At 37.6% G+C, this 19060-nt stretch overlaps 1 protein-coding gene across 1 annotated transcript; it reads left to right on the forward strand.

Moving 5' to 3' along the window:
- The first annotated feature begins 1864 nt into the window (after window positions 1-1864).
- gtf3c3 (general transcription factor IIIC, polypeptide 3) lies at window positions 1865-17471 on the forward strand. The gene is made up of 18 exons (XM_084401782.1): window positions 1865-2123; window positions 2322-2421; window positions 4655-4932; window positions 5035-5158; window positions 6566-6757; window positions 7625-7790; window positions 8058-8205; window positions 8910-9042; window positions 10179-10279; window positions 11475-11646; window positions 11789-11991; window positions 12064-12165; window positions 13427-13562; window positions 13844-14069; window positions 14877-15067; window positions 15279-15403; window positions 16380-16532; window positions 17256-17471. The coding sequence occupies exons 1-18, from the start codon at window positions 2037-2039 to the stop codon at window positions 17376-17378; spliced, it is 2760 nt and encodes a 919-aa protein (XP_084257908.1). The 5' UTR covers window positions 1865-2036; the 3' UTR covers window positions 17379-17471.
- The last annotated feature ends 1589 nt before the right edge of the window (window positions 17472-19060 follow it).

Raw genomic sequence — 19060 nt, forward strand, 5'->3', positions numbered from 1 at the left:
ACAGGTAGGCTACCATTGAATGGTCAAAAAGTGTTAAATGTGTTAAATTCTTTAACATGCCCGGACATCAGCATGGGAGGAGGACATGTCACAACATGACAACAGGTCGCTATACTATCCTGCAGGGATGGGTTACTGACCGGGCCTATGGGGCCAGTGCCCAGGGGCCCTTGACTGGTTTAAGGCCGCGCGATCCAGTTTGGTTCAGAAAACCCATGAAATGTTTATTAATGCTGTAATATATGTGTCCCATACAAAGCCTCTTAAACAATGAGGACTATGAGGGCTCCTTACTGTTACTGTTTGGCCATATATGAAGGCCCCAAAACCTCTTATATAACTATTGTTTAAGATTATATTTATTTGAACCACTCTTTGAGCTTATTTCTTTGTGTGAAAGGTATTGGAAAAATAACTATTTATAATTACAGCACAACTGCCCATTTTCCCTAAGTTGAGGTGAGAAACAATTTTTAAACATTGCCTAATTTTGTGTTGCCTAAATTCTAAATAATCCAACAAGCTGGGCCTATAGAGCAATAGAGTATGTTTTAGCATAGTTATTATTTCAAATTTGAACTGTAAAAAGTAAAAACTTACCCCCTTCACTTTTCACTCTACAGTTGTTTGAACAACTGTAAAATATGCACATTCAAATAAAAAAGGCAATTAAGCAGTGTATATTGGAAATGACAGATTTTCTTTTTTTACTGGTCAAACCAAATGTTAGTATCTACAGCACTCGAAACGACCGGTCCAACCAGATTGTAATACCTATTACCACTAGACTACTAGTGATGGTCAAGAAGATCCACAGGACTTTGTGAGACTAGGGGTGGACCTCAGTTCTTCTAGATCCAGGGGCAAGAAAAGTGTCTACATTTTAAAGTTAAATGCATTAATCTGAGCTCAACCCATGTTCAGCAGGCAGCCTAAGCGTAAATCATTAGAAAGGATAAAAAAAATAAAAAAAAAAAAAATAAAAAAACTTGCATCACAATAAGTGTATTGTGAAACATTTGGTGACTAAACAGAATTTCATTAAGTTTAGCAACAACATGTTACAATGTTTACATCAATTAATTTTGTATAAATATCAGCTACTGTATATAGCTAGGCCTACATGTTAATTTTTCTCAAGGAAAAATCTCTCACTAATGCTGTAAACATTCAGGGAGTTGGTATAATTATTAAAGGTTAACATTTAATGAATTAAATATAATGAAGTTTTTATAAGAAAGTTATAATATTTTTAATGATATGATTAAAAATATAATATGTAATGCAGTGCGTATAGCCTATATTTAGCAAAAATACTCCTCTCTAGTTAATTTTTCTAGCTATGCCGTGGTCATTAAATGGCTTTTCTGAGGTAAATGTTTTGTTCTCCAGCTGTTATTGACCTATTTCCTTGGTTGAAGTACTGATTGAGTAATTTCATGATAGCCTACATGATACATTTCAGCAAGTTGTAGGCTACTGTATCTTCAACATAGTTAATTCGAGTTTATTTACTATTAACTAAAGAGCTTTAGATCAGTTCACGTGCCGCTTGAACTTGGAAAAAATGCAACTGAACAAATATTGTGCTCCATATTGTGGTGTTCAGCAATTTTAACATAGTATCGTCGTCAGTGTCTGATGTAGATACTTGGTGCCACAGTGACTGACACTCGTCCCAAAAAGGGTGGCAATACTTAATATGTTGTCCCACCGTGAGTTATTTTTCCTGTTGTACGGTAGGCTACCTACACAAAATTTGTGGGCTCCCCCACCTGCCAAATCCCACTTTAACCGCTGCGTAAACATACTGAAAAATACATTTCCAGTATCTTTCTTTACCAGTGTCTGGACGCTTGATGGCGGTGTAGGGCTTTGGGGATAAGGTCACCTGTGTTTGTGTTTCACTCACCGTCGAAGAAGAGTTTGAGCTTTCTAATTGGCTGAAAGGCAGACACGCAGTAACAACAGCGCTCATGCCGTGTTATGATTGTACTGTATGACATGAAGCAGTAAACTGAATTATCTTGTCTGCAATGTCCGAATTGAACGAGTATTTAGAAGGAAAGATTACTTTCGAGGAGTTTGAGAGGCGGAGAGAGGAAAGAAAAGCAAAGAATAAGGTAACGTTAACTGCTTTTATACCATTAGTAAATTTGATCCGCTCACATGTTCACCTTTCAGCTTCTATATAATACGTGTCTTATGTACAGTTTATTACAGTGCATATATCCACTAAGCATTCATTTTGGATTGTGATGTGGGCATGCATCATGGTGTTGTTGAAGTAGTGTGCAGTAGCAGCGCATGTTGTGTTTCAGGAGCAGAATGTGTCAGATGAGGATGAAACTGCTGAACTGGAGGATTCTGCTCCATCCACTTCCAAACTCTGTGCTGGAGGAACACGGAGACGCCAAACAGGTGATATTACAGCACAGTACCAGGGTAACAGGGGCATTACAGCATAGTACCAGAGTAACAGGGGCATTACAGCACAGTACCAGGGTAACAGGGGCATTACAGCACAGTACCAGAGTAACAGGGGCATTACAGCACAGTACCAGGGTAACAGGGGCATTACAGCATAGTACCAGAGTAACAGGGGCATTACAGCACAGTACCAGGGTAACAGGGGCATTACAGCACAGTACCAGAGTAACAGGGGCATTACAGCACAGTACCAGGGTAACAGGGGCATTACAGCACAGTACCAGGGTAACAGGGGCATTACAGCACAGTACCAGGGTAACAGGGGCATTACAGCACAGTACCAGAGTAACAGGGGCATTACAGCACAGTACCAGAGTAACAGTGGCATTACATTACAGCACAGTACCAGGGTAACAGGGGCATTACATTACAGCACAGTACCAGAGTAACAGGGGCATTACATTACAGCACAGTACCAGGGTAACAGGGTAACAGGGGCATTACATTACAGCACAGTACCAGAGTAACAGGGGCATTACAGCACAGTACCAGGGTAACAGTGGCATTACATTACAGCACAGTACCAGGGTAACAGGGTAACAGGGGCATTACATTACAGTACCAGAGTAACAGGGGCATTACATTACAGCACAGTACCAGAGTAACAGGGGCATTACAGCACAGTACCAGGGTAACAGTGGCATTACATTACAGCACAGTACCAGGGTAACAGGGTAACAGGGGCATTACAGCACAGTACCAGGGTAACAGGGTAACAGGGGCATTACAGCACAGTACCAGAGTAACAGGGGCATTACAGCACAGTACCAGGGTAACAGGGTAACAGGGGCATTACAGCACAGTACCAGAGTAACAGGGGCATTACATTACAGCACAGTACCAGGGTAACAGGGGCATTACAGCACAGTACCAGGGTAACATGGGCATTACAGCACAGTACCAGAGTAACAGGGGCAACACTATAGGGGAAAGGGCTACAAATAGTATTTACATTTTTATAAAACCTCACCTGTTTTTCCTGTCATTACAATGATTCAATTACATAAACAACACAGCACTTTAAGACTGTGTCCGAACTAATTACTAGCAGTTATAATTTGTTGCTTTTGTTGATACTTTACATACACAATATAAATAAATATATATATATATATATATATATATATATATATATATATATACATACACTACCATTCAAAAGTTCGGGGTCAGTAAGATTTTTCTGCTCACCAAGGCTGCATTTATTTGATAAAAAACAATAAAAAAAACAGTAATATTGTGAAATATTATGACAATTTAAAATGACTGTTTTATATTTTAATATATTTTAAACTGTAATTTATTCCTGTGATCAAAGCTGAATTTTCAGCATCATTTCTCCAGTCCTCAGTGTCGCATGATCCTTCAGAAATCATTCTAATATGATGAGTTGATGCTCAAAAAACATTATCAATGTTGAAAACAGTTTTGTACAAATTCTTTTCACATTTTTTTGATGAATAGAAAGTTCAAAAGAACAGCATTTATTTAAAACATTATAAATGTCTTTACTGTAACTTTTGATCAGTTTAACTCATCCTTGATGAATAAAAGTATTGATTTTATTTTATTTCTTTCCCCCCAAAATTAAAATTCTTACTGACCCCAAACATTTGAACGGTAGTGTTTAATGTTACAAAAGCTTTAGATTTCAGATAAATGCTGTTCTTTTGAACTTTCTATTCATCATAGCATCATGAAATAAAAATGTAAATAACTGTTTTCAACATTGATAATAATCATAAATGTTTCTTGAGCATCAAATCATCATATTAGAATGATTTCTGAAGGATCATGTGACACTGAAGACTGGAGTAATGATGCTGAAAATTCAGCTTTGATCACAAGATTAAATGACACTTTACTGTATATTCACATAGAAAACAGCTGTTTTAAATTGGAATAATATTTCACAATATTACTGTTTTTTGCTTGTAAATCTTTCAATTATGACTGCCTTTCTGTTAATGTTTAACAAGTATATGAATTAAAACAAAAATAAATAGGGTAATTAATTAGTCTTACTTTTCAGATAATATCATTTTGTTTTTATATCCTTGCTCGTATAGCAAACGTATGGAGCGTTTGAATGAGGCATGTGGGGATCAATATTCAGTGTGAGAGCATCACATCACAAGTTGTGTTTTGTGTGCTGTCTTGACAGAGACGACAGAAGAAGGAGTCAGTCCATCTGTTCAGAGAGCCTTTGCCTCCATGATGGGAGACGGGCTGGAGGAATGTGTGGATGAGGATGAAGAGGATGAAGATGGAAAGATGGAGTGGAGCGTTATTGGAGAAGAGGACGGAGACGACGATGATGATGATGATGCTGAAGAAGAAGAAGAAGAAGACGAAGAGGACAACGACGGCAATGAAGTCACACCCGGAGACGTGTTCGCCTTAGAAATGGAGCTGAACCGTGAGAATAAGAAAATGATGAAGGTCAGTAGATCGCCCTGCTAGGTCAACATCAGACATCACTGTTATTGATCATGATACATTTTCAGTTTATTTCTAAGCACACTGCTCTCGTTATTTGTTTAGGAGAGACGTCCCCGCAGTAAGTTACCACGGGCTCTCAGGGGACTCATGGGAGAGGCCAACATCCGCTATGCTAGAGGAGACAAGGAGGATGCCATCCTGATGTGTATGGAGATCATTCGCCAAGGTGGGTTTTTGTTGTTGGTTAATTGCGGTGTGAAATGTCTTGGTGTATTGGTGCCACAAACAGAGCCAAGTTTCACTCTCAGTAAACTTCCGGCTTCTGAACTAGTCGCAGTTCCACTCTGGTTCCACATGAGGGCGCTCACAGGAGGAGTGCAGAATGAATGGAGGTCTATGGCGCTATACCCCTCAAAATCCACTTTTCTCAGGATATAATTTTTTGTCTAGTGATTTGAATGTTGTATTCGAAAGGAGATGCAAAGAAATTACACATTGCTGGGTGTTAGATTTTTTAGAGTCACTTATTTGCTTTAAAAAGTCTTTTAAAGTGTCAATGACGTCATACACATCGTACGACCAGAGATACTGCTTTACGGCAATCCTTCAGTCACTTTGCTGCTTTCGCGCTCTGCACTTTCTTTTCTCTCGAGGCATCGACAACACAGCTGACACAGGTAAACACACAACACAGCTGACACAGGTAAACACACAACACAGCTGACACAGGTAAACACACAACACAGCTGACACAGGTAAATACACGTGCTAGAAGAGTTTTTGTTTTGTTTGTTTCTGGTTCTGCTTCGGATGCCACGATGCCATCAAGCGGTATCTCTGGTCGTAATCAGTCCTTCACTGACCAATCAGCGTTCATTAGCAGAATGCTAGCGTGTTATGGGCAACAACAATTCAACCTGTAAGAAATCGAAAGGACATAAGTACTCGTTCATTCAACTTTCGACCTATAACCCATGTTGAACTTGCAAAACCTACAATCAAATCTGAGATTTCTCAACGGCAATCGGGTGAAAGAGATACATTTAGCCATCTAGCCCCATAGACTCCCATTCATTCTGCACTCATGGGCGATCGCCCCCAGTGGAACTCTGGTGGAACTACAACCAAAATTCGGTACAATAGGACTTCATAGGGAGTGGCCAGGCTCTCCGTAGACGGGCTCTGGCCACGGTGTTTAAAAGTCGTACGAAACGTAAATTGCGATAGTCTTTTCTTCCCTGTGTGACATATATCAGAGTGAAACGGCTTCTCGAACAAGAAAAAAATGGAGGGCGGGGCTTGATTTTGTCCGTGGGGAATTTATTGGATGGTTGTGGTTTGCTATTGGTCGATCTTATGTGAGTGACAGGTTGTCCCCCCCTCACGCCAGTAAACACGACATCATCAGAGAAGAGAAGAGATGTCACTGCAAGAGGGAGAGGAAGTTATTTTGGTTTAAGATTACGAGGGCATATGAATTGTGAAAAAATAATGATGTGAACGCATTTACAATAAACACTGCAATATACCATAGAAAATAAGAACGGTCAATTTTGATTTAATGGCGACTTCAATTGTAGTTGTGCCTGCATATTAATCCGAGAATAAACCTCGTCTCTTCCACCTCTCTCAGCTCCTGTGGCATACGAGCCGTTCTCCACGCTGGCTATGATCTACGAGGATCAGGGGGACATGGAGAAAGCGCTTCAGTTCGGACTGATCGCTGCTCACCTGAACCCCAGTGACTGTGAAGAGTGGGTCAAGCTGGCGGACATGTCCCTGGAGCAGGACAACATCAAACAAGCCATCATCTGCTACACTAAAGGTCTGTACACACACAGTAGATACACTAGCATTCAAAAGTGTGGGATCGGTAAGATTTTTAAATGTTTCTTATGGTCACCAAAGCAAAAACATTAATAATGTGGAATATTATTAAATTATAACTAATATTATAATATGAATATAATCATTTGAATCTATTTAAAATGTTACTTATTCATCATTACTCCAGTCTTTAGTGTCACATGATCCTTCAGAAATCATTCTAAAATGCTGATTTACTAGTAATATCAATGTTGAAAACAGTTATGCTGCTTAATATTTTTATGGAAACCATGATGCATTTTTTTCAGGATTCTTTGATGAATAGAAAGTTCAGAAGAACAGCATTTATCTGAGAGATAAATCTTTTGCACCATTATAAATGTCTTTACTGTCACTTTTGATCAATTCAGTGTATCCTTGCTGAATAAGAGTTCATTTCTTAACTCTTAAAATCTTACTGACCCCAAACATTTAAACAACTTTTAAACTATATATATATATATATATATATATATATATATATATATATATTCACTTTGTATATAATTTTAAATGTAAAACGTATAGATTTATTTAGAAAATGAATATTATAATGATCATTTTGTATTATTATTTATAGATATTATCATTGTTAATCTGTTCTTGTTCAAATAAAGTTCTTGTTGTAAATCTGTCTCTTTTGACTCTTAGAAATTAAACAAATATTTGGTTTGGATTTTAAGACAAAAAGTGAGAGGAAGTGTGTCGCTTCCAAACCACATTATCACTGAACTGTCAGTTACTGTACCTTACTATAAATCAGCAGCTGTCCGTTTACTGAGATGCCTTTGTGAAATGTGTCTAAAGCATGCTGTTGCGTTCCCAGCTATTAAATACGACCCCAGTAATGTTCAGTACCTGTGGGAGCGCTCCAGTCTGTATGAGCAGGTCGGGGAGCACAAGCAAGCCATGGACGGGTATCGCCGAATCCTCAGCCTGCTGCCGCCATCCGATGGAGAACAGTTCATGCAGCTCTCACGAGACATGGCAAAGTACGATGGCCACATATATTCTGAATCTTTATGTTGACCAAGATTTTTTGACATCATTTGCATCATACCCTTAATATTTAAACACTACTACTGCTTCTGCACCTTTATGACTTCACATATGTAAGAGGACTCTTATGATTAGATTTTAAGATTTAAATGTATTTTACGTTTATGTATAAATGTAGATATGAGTGCTTGGTTGTGTCATCAATGCCATGACCATTTCTGAATTCCACACAGTTTGATCTGTGCATGTATTTATTTCAGGAGTTACTATGAGAGCAGTGAGTTGCCTTCTGCTATAGGGGTCATGGAGGAAGCTCTGGACAGACATCCTGAACTAGTCTCACATGAGTGTGTCAACATGGCTTCTGAACTCTTCATAGCCAACCATCAACATGACAAAGCTCTTGAGGTGAGACCAGATGAAGACTAGCAGGATGATCAGTGGCCAATAACAAAATACATAGATCAGAACAGGGTGCCAGTTGGCTGATATAACAGCGTTATATAGAAATGCATGTCATACACACACACACACTCACTGGCCACTTTGGACCCCCTTTTAACTTCAGAACTGCCTTAATTCTTTGTGGCGTAGATTCAACATGGAGATTTTGCTCCATATTGTCATGATAGCATCACACAGTTGGTGCATATTTGTCAGCTGCACATCTACTGTATGACATGAATCTCCTGTTCCACCACATCCCAAAAGTGCTCTATTTAATTGAGATCTGGTGACTGTGGAGGCCATTTGAGTTTAGTGAACTCATTGTCATGTTTGAGATGATTTGAGTGTTGTGACATGGCGTGTTATCCTGCTGGAGGTCATCAGAAGATGTGAACATGGGATTGACATGGTAAGCAACAATACTCAGGTCGGCTGTGGCGTTTATACGATGCTCAATCGGTACTAAGGGGTCCAAAGTGTGCCAAGAAAAATCCCCCACACCATTACACCACCAGCAGCCTGAACCACTGATACAAGACAGGATGGATCCATGCTTTCATGTTGTTTACGCTAAATTCTGGTAATAGATTAACTGTTTTTTTGTGACTCCCCTTTCCTCTATTGTATTCATGTTTATGTAAGTGCTAAAATGTATGTGTCTGCAGGCACTGGTGAAGTTTTGTGGCATCGTTCTGAAAAGACAAGAGAAGGAGGAAACGGAGACAGAGACTGGTGAGCAGACGCCTGCACAAGATACAGAAGGAGAAGAGAAGAAAGAAACCTCCGAAGAGGAAAAAGGTGAGACAAAAGATGATTGTTCTGTCATAATGTGTTTTGTGTGGAAGCTTGTTTCCGGCTTTCCGCCACAAAATAAAACATTTTAAAAGATAATTGCGACTTTTTATCTCACAATTGCGAGTTTACATCTCGCAATTCTTAATTTATTTCTCAGAATTGCGAGATATAAAGTCAAAATTGCGTGTTATAAAGTCAGAATTCTGACTTTTTTTCTCACAATTGCGACTTTATATCACGCAATTCTGACTTTATAACACATAATTGCGAGGTTATATCTCGCAATTCTGACATCTTTTCTCAGAATTGTGAGATATAAACTAACTAACGGGGAAAAAAAGACGGACTTTTTTTTTTTTTACCTCAGAATAGAATAAAGTCAGACAATTCTGACTTTATATCTCGCAATTTCGACTTTATTTCTCAGAATTTCGACTTTATTTCTCACGATTCTGACTTCATATCTCGCAATTCTGGGAAAAAAAGTCACAATTCTGACTTTATATCTCGCAATTGCGACTTTATTTCTCAGAATTGTGACTTTATATCTCGCAATTGCGACTTTATATCTCAGAATTGCGACTTTATATCTCACAATTCTGACTTTATATCTCCCAACTGCGACTTTATATCGCGCAATTTCGACTTTATATCTCAGAATTGCAAATTCTTTCTCACAATTCTGACTTCATATCTCGCAATTCTGGGAAAAAAAAGTCACAATTCGGACTTTATATCTCGCAATTGCGACTTTATTTCTCAGAATTGCAACTTTATATCTCGCAATTGCGACTTTATTTCTCACAATTCTGACTTCATATCTCGCAGTTGTGAGAAAAAAAGTCTGAATTGTGAGATAAAAAGCCGCAATTATTATTATTTATTTATTATTCAGTGGCGGAAACAAGCTTCCATAGTTTTGCTGTACCACAGAGGTGTCTAAATATATAGTTGTAATAATAATAAAAATGTTTCCTGCAATTAAATGTATTGAAAGGCATCTTTTCATGATGTACTGTATATATTCTGTGCTGCCTTTGCAGTGCAGAGTTTAGTTTGGTAGGACTTGGCTGATGATAATATTGTTAATCAGAGAAGAGCATTATGAACATATCGCTAACATGTTTTTAAATGCATAGGGAAAATCTTAGAGGTGGTGATTCCTGATGATGTTCCCGTCGACATCAGAGTGAAGATGATGGTGTGTCTCATCCACCAGCAAGTCTTCAAACCTCTGGATGTAAGTAGATTCCTACACATACACAAGCTCTCATTTGTGTCACTGTAGCTGTATTACAGAGACTTCCTATCTTAAAGGGATGGTTCAGAGTAATTTCAACCTAAGGGTTGTACAGTATTTTCAACAGTAACAAGAGCAAAATCAGGGGCTGTATGATAGAAACAAATTCAGAATCCTATCCTATTTGTTTAGTGACCATGGTAGCTTCACTTAGGATCTTTTTCAAATCTTAAGTCAAGAATTAAAGGGATGGTTCGGAGTAAATTCAACCTAGGGTCCTTTGCACCATGACCTGGAGCTAAACACCCCTCCCCAGAAGCCTTTTTTCCCTTGGTCGAACATTATTAAAGTTAGAGCTTATTTAGAGATATCAGCCGGATGGCTCAGTGCAGGCGCTAATGGATCCAAGGTTGTATCTCTTAAATTACCCCACTAATAATGCCCAGAATGGTACCAAACTTCTACAGTAGTACAAATAGGTTCTGTACTCATAAAACGAGGCATTGGAAAGTTTGTAAGTACATCAGGAGTTTATTTAAATACACTTGCCTGATGGCTCATGCTACCGCTAACCCGGACGTCGAGGTCACTTCAGTGGTTTGGGAAAAGCCTGTAAAAGTCCTGGCAGAAAGCGATGCATAAGGATGTAGTGTAACGATGGCTTCTGCGGGGATGTTTGGCTCGAGGCCATGGTGCAAAGGACCCTAGGTTGAATTAACTCCGAACCATCCCTTTAATTCTTGACTTAAGGTTTGAAAAAGTTCACTAAGTGAAGCTACCATGGTCACTAAACAAATAGGATAGGATTCTGAATTTGTTTCTATCATACAGCTCCTGATTTTGCTTTTGTTACTGTTGAAAATACTGCTAATATTGTTGGTTTCTGATTATTTTCCACATATTTAAGTCGCCTTGCATTAGAAGTGTCTGCTAAATGTTTTTTTTTAGACATGTTTTCTCCGAGACGTTTATGAAAGTGCATTATCTGCAAAGCATTGCCTTCCACTTTAAGTATCATATTTGTGTTTAATAATGTGTTCATTTTACATTCATAAATAAAGTGTAATTTTAACATTCAAAAGGGATCATTGTAACATATTGCAAATGAGCGAACACTCTCAAGAATCATCCAGATGAAAGCGTGCTGATAGAATAAATGTGTTTGATTTTCTCGCCTGTGACCTTGTGTCTGCAGCCCATGTTGACGTCTCTGATGGAGCAGAGCCCGGAGGAGCTGGGTGATTTGTATTTGGACGTGGCGGAGGCTTTTATGGAAGAGGGCGAGTATAACTCTGCCCTGCCTCTGCTGTCCGCCCTCGTCTGCTCGGAGAGATACAACCTGGCGGTCGTTTGGCTCCGACACGCAGGTTGCACACCTTTTTTGGCGCGCTAAATTTGGAAAAGCAATGAAAAACGTTTGCTGTTATTACAGTAAAATGTATTTTTCTGGTCAAGAACTGCCTACTTAAACCGCAAATGGTCATCTGATTGTGATTTACTTGTTTGCAGAGTGTCTGAAGGCACTTGGTCATTTGGAGGTTGCGGTGAAGAGCTACAGTAAGGTTGTTGAAATGGCTCCATTGCATCTAGACGCCCGTCTGGCACTATCCACCCTCCAGCAGCAGTTGGGCCGACCCAACATGGCCCTCGAGGCCCTGGAGCCCATGTATGATGCCGAAACCCTTGCACAGGACTCTTCTGCCGCCCAGCAGGTGTGTGTATATCATAGTCCTGCGTTTAAATGCGAAGTGCTTGTGTATAATTATGTGTGTGATGTTTTTCAGGAGCTGAAGCTGCTGTTGCATCGCTCGACTCTCCTGCATGCTCAAGGACGCACTGATGATTACATAGATACTGTATTGACCATGCTGTCCATGCTGCTAAAGGTTAGATTCTGTGCTCAATGTGTGATGGTGATATGAAGACAGCTGTGTGGACAATATGATACAGTACATTGATAGATGTACACAAAATACCTGAAATTGCAATATATACACTACTGTTCAAATGTGTGGGGTCACTAAGGGCTCACTTTTTTGAAAAGTCTCTTATGCCCACCAAGGCTGCATTTATTTGATCCGTAAAAACAGAAATATTGTGAAATATGATAACAATTCTAAATAAGTGTTTTCTATTTGAATTGATCCTGTGATGCTAAGCTGAATTTTCAGGATCATTACTCACAAGATCCTTCAGAAATCATTCTAATATGCAGATTTTTCTATTATTATTATTATTATGTTATTTTATAACATTCAAAAGAACAGCATTTATTTGAAGAAACAAAATATTCTGTAACATTATACGTGTTTTTACTGTCACTTTTGACCAATTTAATGCATCCTCGCTGAATAAAAGTATACATTTTTGAACGGTAGTGTATTTTACATAGTATTTACTGCACCATACTCGCTGTATCTGATTAATCCACACCTTTATCAGTCTATTTGTAGCCACCATGCTCTAGATACATTGTCTATTTATCTATATTATCTGATTAATCAAGACTATTTTTCATTAATTAGCATACATCAAATTGAATTGAGGAATTCATTGGCTATAAACCTATATTGGCAGATTCAGTTTTATATAGGCAGATTAATCTGTGACCGCCATGCTTTCTCATAAACAACTGACATATACAGTTGAAACAGTGTTATTTTAGTATTGATTGTTATAACATTGACATGCTATTATAGTTTCTGTTAATGTTTTGAATTAGATTTTATTTTTATATTTCTGTTTTCAGTTTAATCTGAGTTAGTTATAGTCATTTTGTTGTGTTTTTATCATTTTATTACTTTTTCATTTTATAATGTCTAAATGTTTTTTTTTTTGTTTTAGTTATTTTAGTACTTCAACTAAAACTAAACGAAAATGAGAAATGTTGCCTTAGCAACTAGCTGAAATAAAATAAGTTTAATTTTATTTAATTTTATGTTTAAGTCAAGTATGAAAATGCTTATTTTAAAGTTTTAGTTCTGGTAAAAAGTTTATTATTTTAGTTGTATTGAATCAGTCTATAGTCGATTACCCATCTAATATGACCATATCAGTCAACCACTTGTAGTTCGTTCTGACTTCCTGTCTGCAGGTTTATGAGACTTGATATTTTAACACATTGTTGTGCTTTCTTGTTTTGTGAAGGTGGCGATGGTGAGGGCTCAGGTGTGTGTCGTCTCTGATACGTCCTCCGGTGTCAAACATCTGAAGCTTATAAAAGTGTCACGCAACAAACTGATGAAGATTGATGACCAAGAGGCAGCTTATCTGGATGTGACGGGTAAAGCACATCACATGGAACTACATTAGCACTTATTCACTGTGCCGTTAAACTGCTGTCCTAGGACTTTAAGGTCACACAATGAATTGCATGATCAATAATATTTGCATACTACAACCCAGCAGCAGTCGATTGAAACTAAACCAGCTCTTCTTTAAAGTCAACAAGCCTTTGTAAACTTGCATCAAAATGTAATGACTGGCTCCTCCTCGGAAACATCTTACCTCTTCATTTGACCTTTTCCAAGTCTTCTTAGGTTTAACAGTGTCTTTCTCTCTAAGGTAAGACAAGCGTTCTCTCGAGAGACGACTGGTGGATGCTGTTACTGCGCTGCTTGGCTGTGCTATGTGAGTTGAAGCGCTTTGCTGAGGCCGAGTTATTAGTCGACTCCACTTTAGAGTACTACTCCTTCTACGACGACCGCGTCAAGCGCAAAGAGCTTGAATACCTCGGCCTGTCCGCCGCCTTCCTCGACCACAACTTCCGCAAGGCTTATGACTATATAAGGTCAGTCAATTGGATACTAAGTCTGTCTACATGAACATCCTAAATACAATTATTCATTGATTCAAAAAGTCAAAATACTACACATTTCTCTCCTTGTTTGTTTGTTTATGCAGTATTTTGGCTAATTTGGTTGATTAAATTGTTTAAAACACAGAATCCAAATTTTCCACCAGTTTTCTTTTCACTTGTTTTGGTGGGAAATGACGTTTTCTGTGATTTTTAACATGTTGTTATTTATTTATTTTGTGTTTATAAAAACTGATTAAATTAAATCTTACACATTTAATCAGTTTTTGTTTGTTTATGCAGTATTTTGGCTCATTAAATTTATCGTTTTTAAAATACACAGAATTCTGCATTATCCACCAAAATTGTATTCTTTTGGTAGTAAATGTGGGATTCTGTGTTTTATACATTATATTCTCTGTTTTTAAAAACTGATATATATATATTATTTTATATTTAATAATATTTTAAAGACTCAGAATACAGAATTTCATGTTTAAAACACAGATTCCTGCATTTTTCACATATATAAATAAAAATTTTGTGGAAATGTGGTATTCTGTATTTTGAACAATATAAAACTATGATCAAAATAGCCAAAATACTGCATAAAGAAGGGAGGAACGTGTAAAACTCAAGATAAACTGGTTCTTCTTGAGGAACAGAGGGTGGAATAAATGGGTGAATGTTTTTTATTTTTATTTGATTGAGATGAGAAGTGGCTTTAGTGGCCATTTGTGCTTCTTTCTCAGTAGAGAACTTGTCTTTAAGTACTGTAAATATATACCCCATCTATTGCAGGTTGATGTTAATGGACAATGTGGAACGGACTCAGCTGTGGAACGTGTTTAATCAGGTTACCCTGCACTCTCAGGATGCCAGACATCATCGTTTCTGTCTGCGTCTCATGCTCAAGCACCCCGATAACCATGCGCTCTACCTTCTCAATGGACACACCTCGCTGGTTTCTGGGACTTTCAAACATGCACTCGGTATGGTTTAGACATTTAACCATTTCCTATGGCACAGTTCTGGTGTTTATTGCTAGGTTCTGTTCATGAGTGGGTCACACCTAGTTGAAATGTTTATTTTGAGTTTATGTACATAAATGACATGATTGGTGGAACCTGCACTATTAAAATTAGTATTATTATTATTATTATTATTATGATTGTTTTATTCTACTTTCTCTTCTCTGAGTAGGTCAGTACATGCAGGCCTTCAGAAACCAGCAAGACCATCCTCTTCATAGTTTGGTTGTAGGTCTCACGTTCTTCCATATGGCCTGTCAGAGGTTCGTCATGAAAAGGCATCCTCTCGTTATACAGGTACAGCATGATGTGTATTTTTTTCTAAATTAGCTACTTTTGAGTGTAAAGTTGCTGAAATTTCCCCTCTGGTCGGCTTTCTAGAACATGCTAGAAAAAAGTATGTTTTGCATTTTGACAATTAAAATTCTCTGTATTATATTATTTATAAATGTTAAATTTTTGTATGTAATATTCATACATTTTCATTTACTGCGTAATACAATTTTAGAAAGCATTGTATTACAGATTTATATATTTATTTAAGTCCCAGACTTGCTGCAGTAATGGGAATTTGAGGGACAAATGTGCTTAACTGTCATGAAAATAATGACAATACCTCACAATGGTCTTAAAATTTGCTTTATTTTAGGGCGTGTTCACACTTGGCATGTTTGGTTGGATTAATCTGGTGCGATTGCTCTGTTAGTGCGGTTCATTTGAATAAGTGTGAACGTCTCTGAACCCTGGTGCCACCAAACAAGTGGGCCGAGACGCTGAAAAGATGGGTCTCAGTCCGCTTCCAAACAAACTCTGGTGCGGTTCGAATGAAATATGAACGCAACACGGACCAAAGACATGTAAACGAACCAAAAACAGGACATGATGTCACAAGATGTGACCCTAAAAAGGACACAAAGTTCAAGCATGTGAACATATCCCTATGCCTTTAGGTTCTGTATCTTTAGGTTCGGTGTTAAAATGGCAATGTGAACGCTAAGCGGATCAAAAACTAAAGGTTTTTTTTTTGGACCAATCGAACCAAGTGAACTGAACTACAAGTGCGAACACACCCTTAGTTATGCAAAAGTTAGTATATGTGTTTTTTTTGTTTGTTTTTCTTGGCATTGGAGTTTTTTCAATTTAAGAATAGTAGTAATAGTAAATTAAAAAGCTTCAGTAGTCATTTTAAAACCGTAGATGTCGCTCAGACGTCCCTATTTTGATGAATTTGTGTGATATCTGCATAGATAACCCTATTTTGGTTGTTCCTCAGGGTTTCTCATTCCTGTGGCGCTATGTGGATCTCAGAGGTCATTGTCAAGAGTCTTTGTATAATCTTGGCCGGGCTTTACACCAGCTCGGACTCAGTCATTTAGCCATTCACTACTACGAGAAAGCCCTCACCCTCCCCCCACTCAAACTGGAGGTAAGACACTTTAGCCCCTTTCACACAGAGATTCCGGAAAATACACGGATAAAGTGACCCGGGATTTGACCCGGGTTCGTTTGATTTTGGTTCATTCACACTGCCAGTGATTTTCCGGAATCAGAGAGCGCGTTCACACACAACCCGTGTATGTCCCGGAAAGACACGTGACATCGATGTGACTTGTAATGTCTCAGCAGCGTCTTCAGTTTGCTTATGAGCTGCGATTTCTCTCTCGAGAAACCACGCTTGTGCATTTATTTCTCTGATTCGATCATAAACTTGCGCATTACGTACCGTTTCACAGCTGGCGAACGATCCCGTGCTTCAGCGTCATCACTACGACACGGCATTATTACGGCTTTTGTTCACACAGCGCGCGTTCCGGGACTGAACACGGCAAAGTTACTAGGTCCCCAACCCGGCATCGATCCCGGCATTAAACCCGGGTCGTGTTTGCGTTCACACAGAAGGCGTTCCGGCAATTTGCCGGCAATTTCCCGGGTTCAATGCGCTGTGTGAAAGGGGCTTTCAGTTTAATATCTGTGTGATCCACTACTATACATGCATAAATCATCACAGAAATATCCCAGATTCTCAAAACGTAGTAAACAAGACACACATTCAAAGGCTCTATGCTGTAAATATGTATATTTATATATGCATTAATAGGCTGTTTAAAATGCTTTGTGAAATGCAAATGATTTCTCTTGTCATTTCAAGGGGATTGATGATGATCAAGTGGATTTGAGAAGAGAGATTGCCTACAACTTATCTCTAATTTACCAGTCCAGTGGTAATAAGGAGATGGCCCGACATGTCATCTATACTTACTGTATTGTCTGACTCAGTGAGCCTTTTACTGTTGCTTCCTTAAATGTATAAAATATACTATATTTTTTACTATATTTTCTTTTCAATAAACTAATTTATAATATTCATGCAGTGTTTGATTTTGAGTTGTGTGTTTGTTTGGGTGTAGAGTGGGTAGATATATATACATATACACACACACACACACACACATATATATATATATATATATATATATATATATATATATATATATATATATATATATATATACATACACATGCACATACATATAGAGAGAGAGAGAGAGATAGATAGATAGTTTAGTAGTTTATTTGAACATGTAAATAAAAAAAATATATACAAACATGAATACATATATACAATTAAAATTAAAATAACAGCCAAATAAAGTCATGTACTTCTCAGCACAATCTTCCAAAATTATTGTAAATATTTCAAATTAGAATAGATAGAGAGAGATAGAGAGAGAAATAGATATAGAGAGAGATAGAGAGATATATAGATATAAATAGATATAGATTGATATAGATATGCATGTATATGTAAATTACAATACAATTATCAGCTTAGTCAAATATTTATGGAGCCCCAAAGCCTATTTGCAGTTCATTACGTTGTCTTACATTTTAGCAGAATTTTATAGCCAAAGTCTGAGCATGTACGTGCATTTTGGTACCTGCTACTAGCAGGTATACAAAGGTAAGCATTATATAGAAATCCCTAATATGTTATATTCTTCTACACACTTTTCTAAAGTTAAGAAACACTTTATACACCGTTCACACTTTGTTTTATAAGTAATGCAACCTTAAGTGTGCTAACATTTTATTATGTTATTTTATTACCTTATTTTCTTTTCTTTTTTATATTATTTTATTTATTACTTGCTAATTAAAGTACTTTCCCTTCCTTGGGGAATGCTAATCAAGATTATTATTATTATTATTATTATTATTATTATTATTAGTTGCCACCAGTAGAAATCCCGCTTCACCCACTTTGTGCGAAAAATGAATTTCAATTGACCTTTTTGAATCAGTTCGTTGGTTTGGGTGTTTCATTCCCATGGATTGTGTCCAAGCAAACTATTCAATTATAGCCTATCCTATTCAACTATTCAAACTATTCAGCCGTCACTCAAAAGTTTTTTCAACAATATGTTTGCACAAGTGTTCATACTACAGGACGGGTTGAGACGAGTCTTTGGCCGTTATAAAACATTTCGACTAATAGACAGAGTTTCTTAAAGGGATAGTTCACCCAAACACGAACATTTCTGTCATTAATTTAGCCTACTCATGTCGTTCCAAACCTGTAAGACTTTTGTTCATCTCGGAACACAAATGAAGATATTTTTTATGAAATCAGATCTTTCTGTCCCTCCATAGACAGCTGACACTTTTGACGCTTCAAAACGTTCATAAAGAGATCGTAAAACCGCTCAATGGATTAGTTTTACGATCTCTTTATGAACTTTTTGAAGCGTCAAAGTGGTAGTTGCGAAGCTGCCAATGGAGGGACAGAAAGCTCTCAGATTTCATCAAAAAGATCTTAATCATTTTTGTTCCTAAGATGAACAAAAGTCTTATGTGTCTGGAACAACAGATTGGTGAGTAATTGATGACAGAATTAAAATTTGTGGGTGAACTATCCCTTTAATAAAATGCTGCATGGCTTTTTAATGTTTAATT

The sequence above is a fragment of the Rutilus rutilus genome, assembly GCF_951802725.1.
Source record: "Rutilus rutilus genome assembly, chromosome: 2".
Lineage (NCBI taxonomy): Eukaryota > Metazoa > Chordata > Actinopteri > Cypriniformes > Leuciscidae > Rutilus > Rutilus rutilus.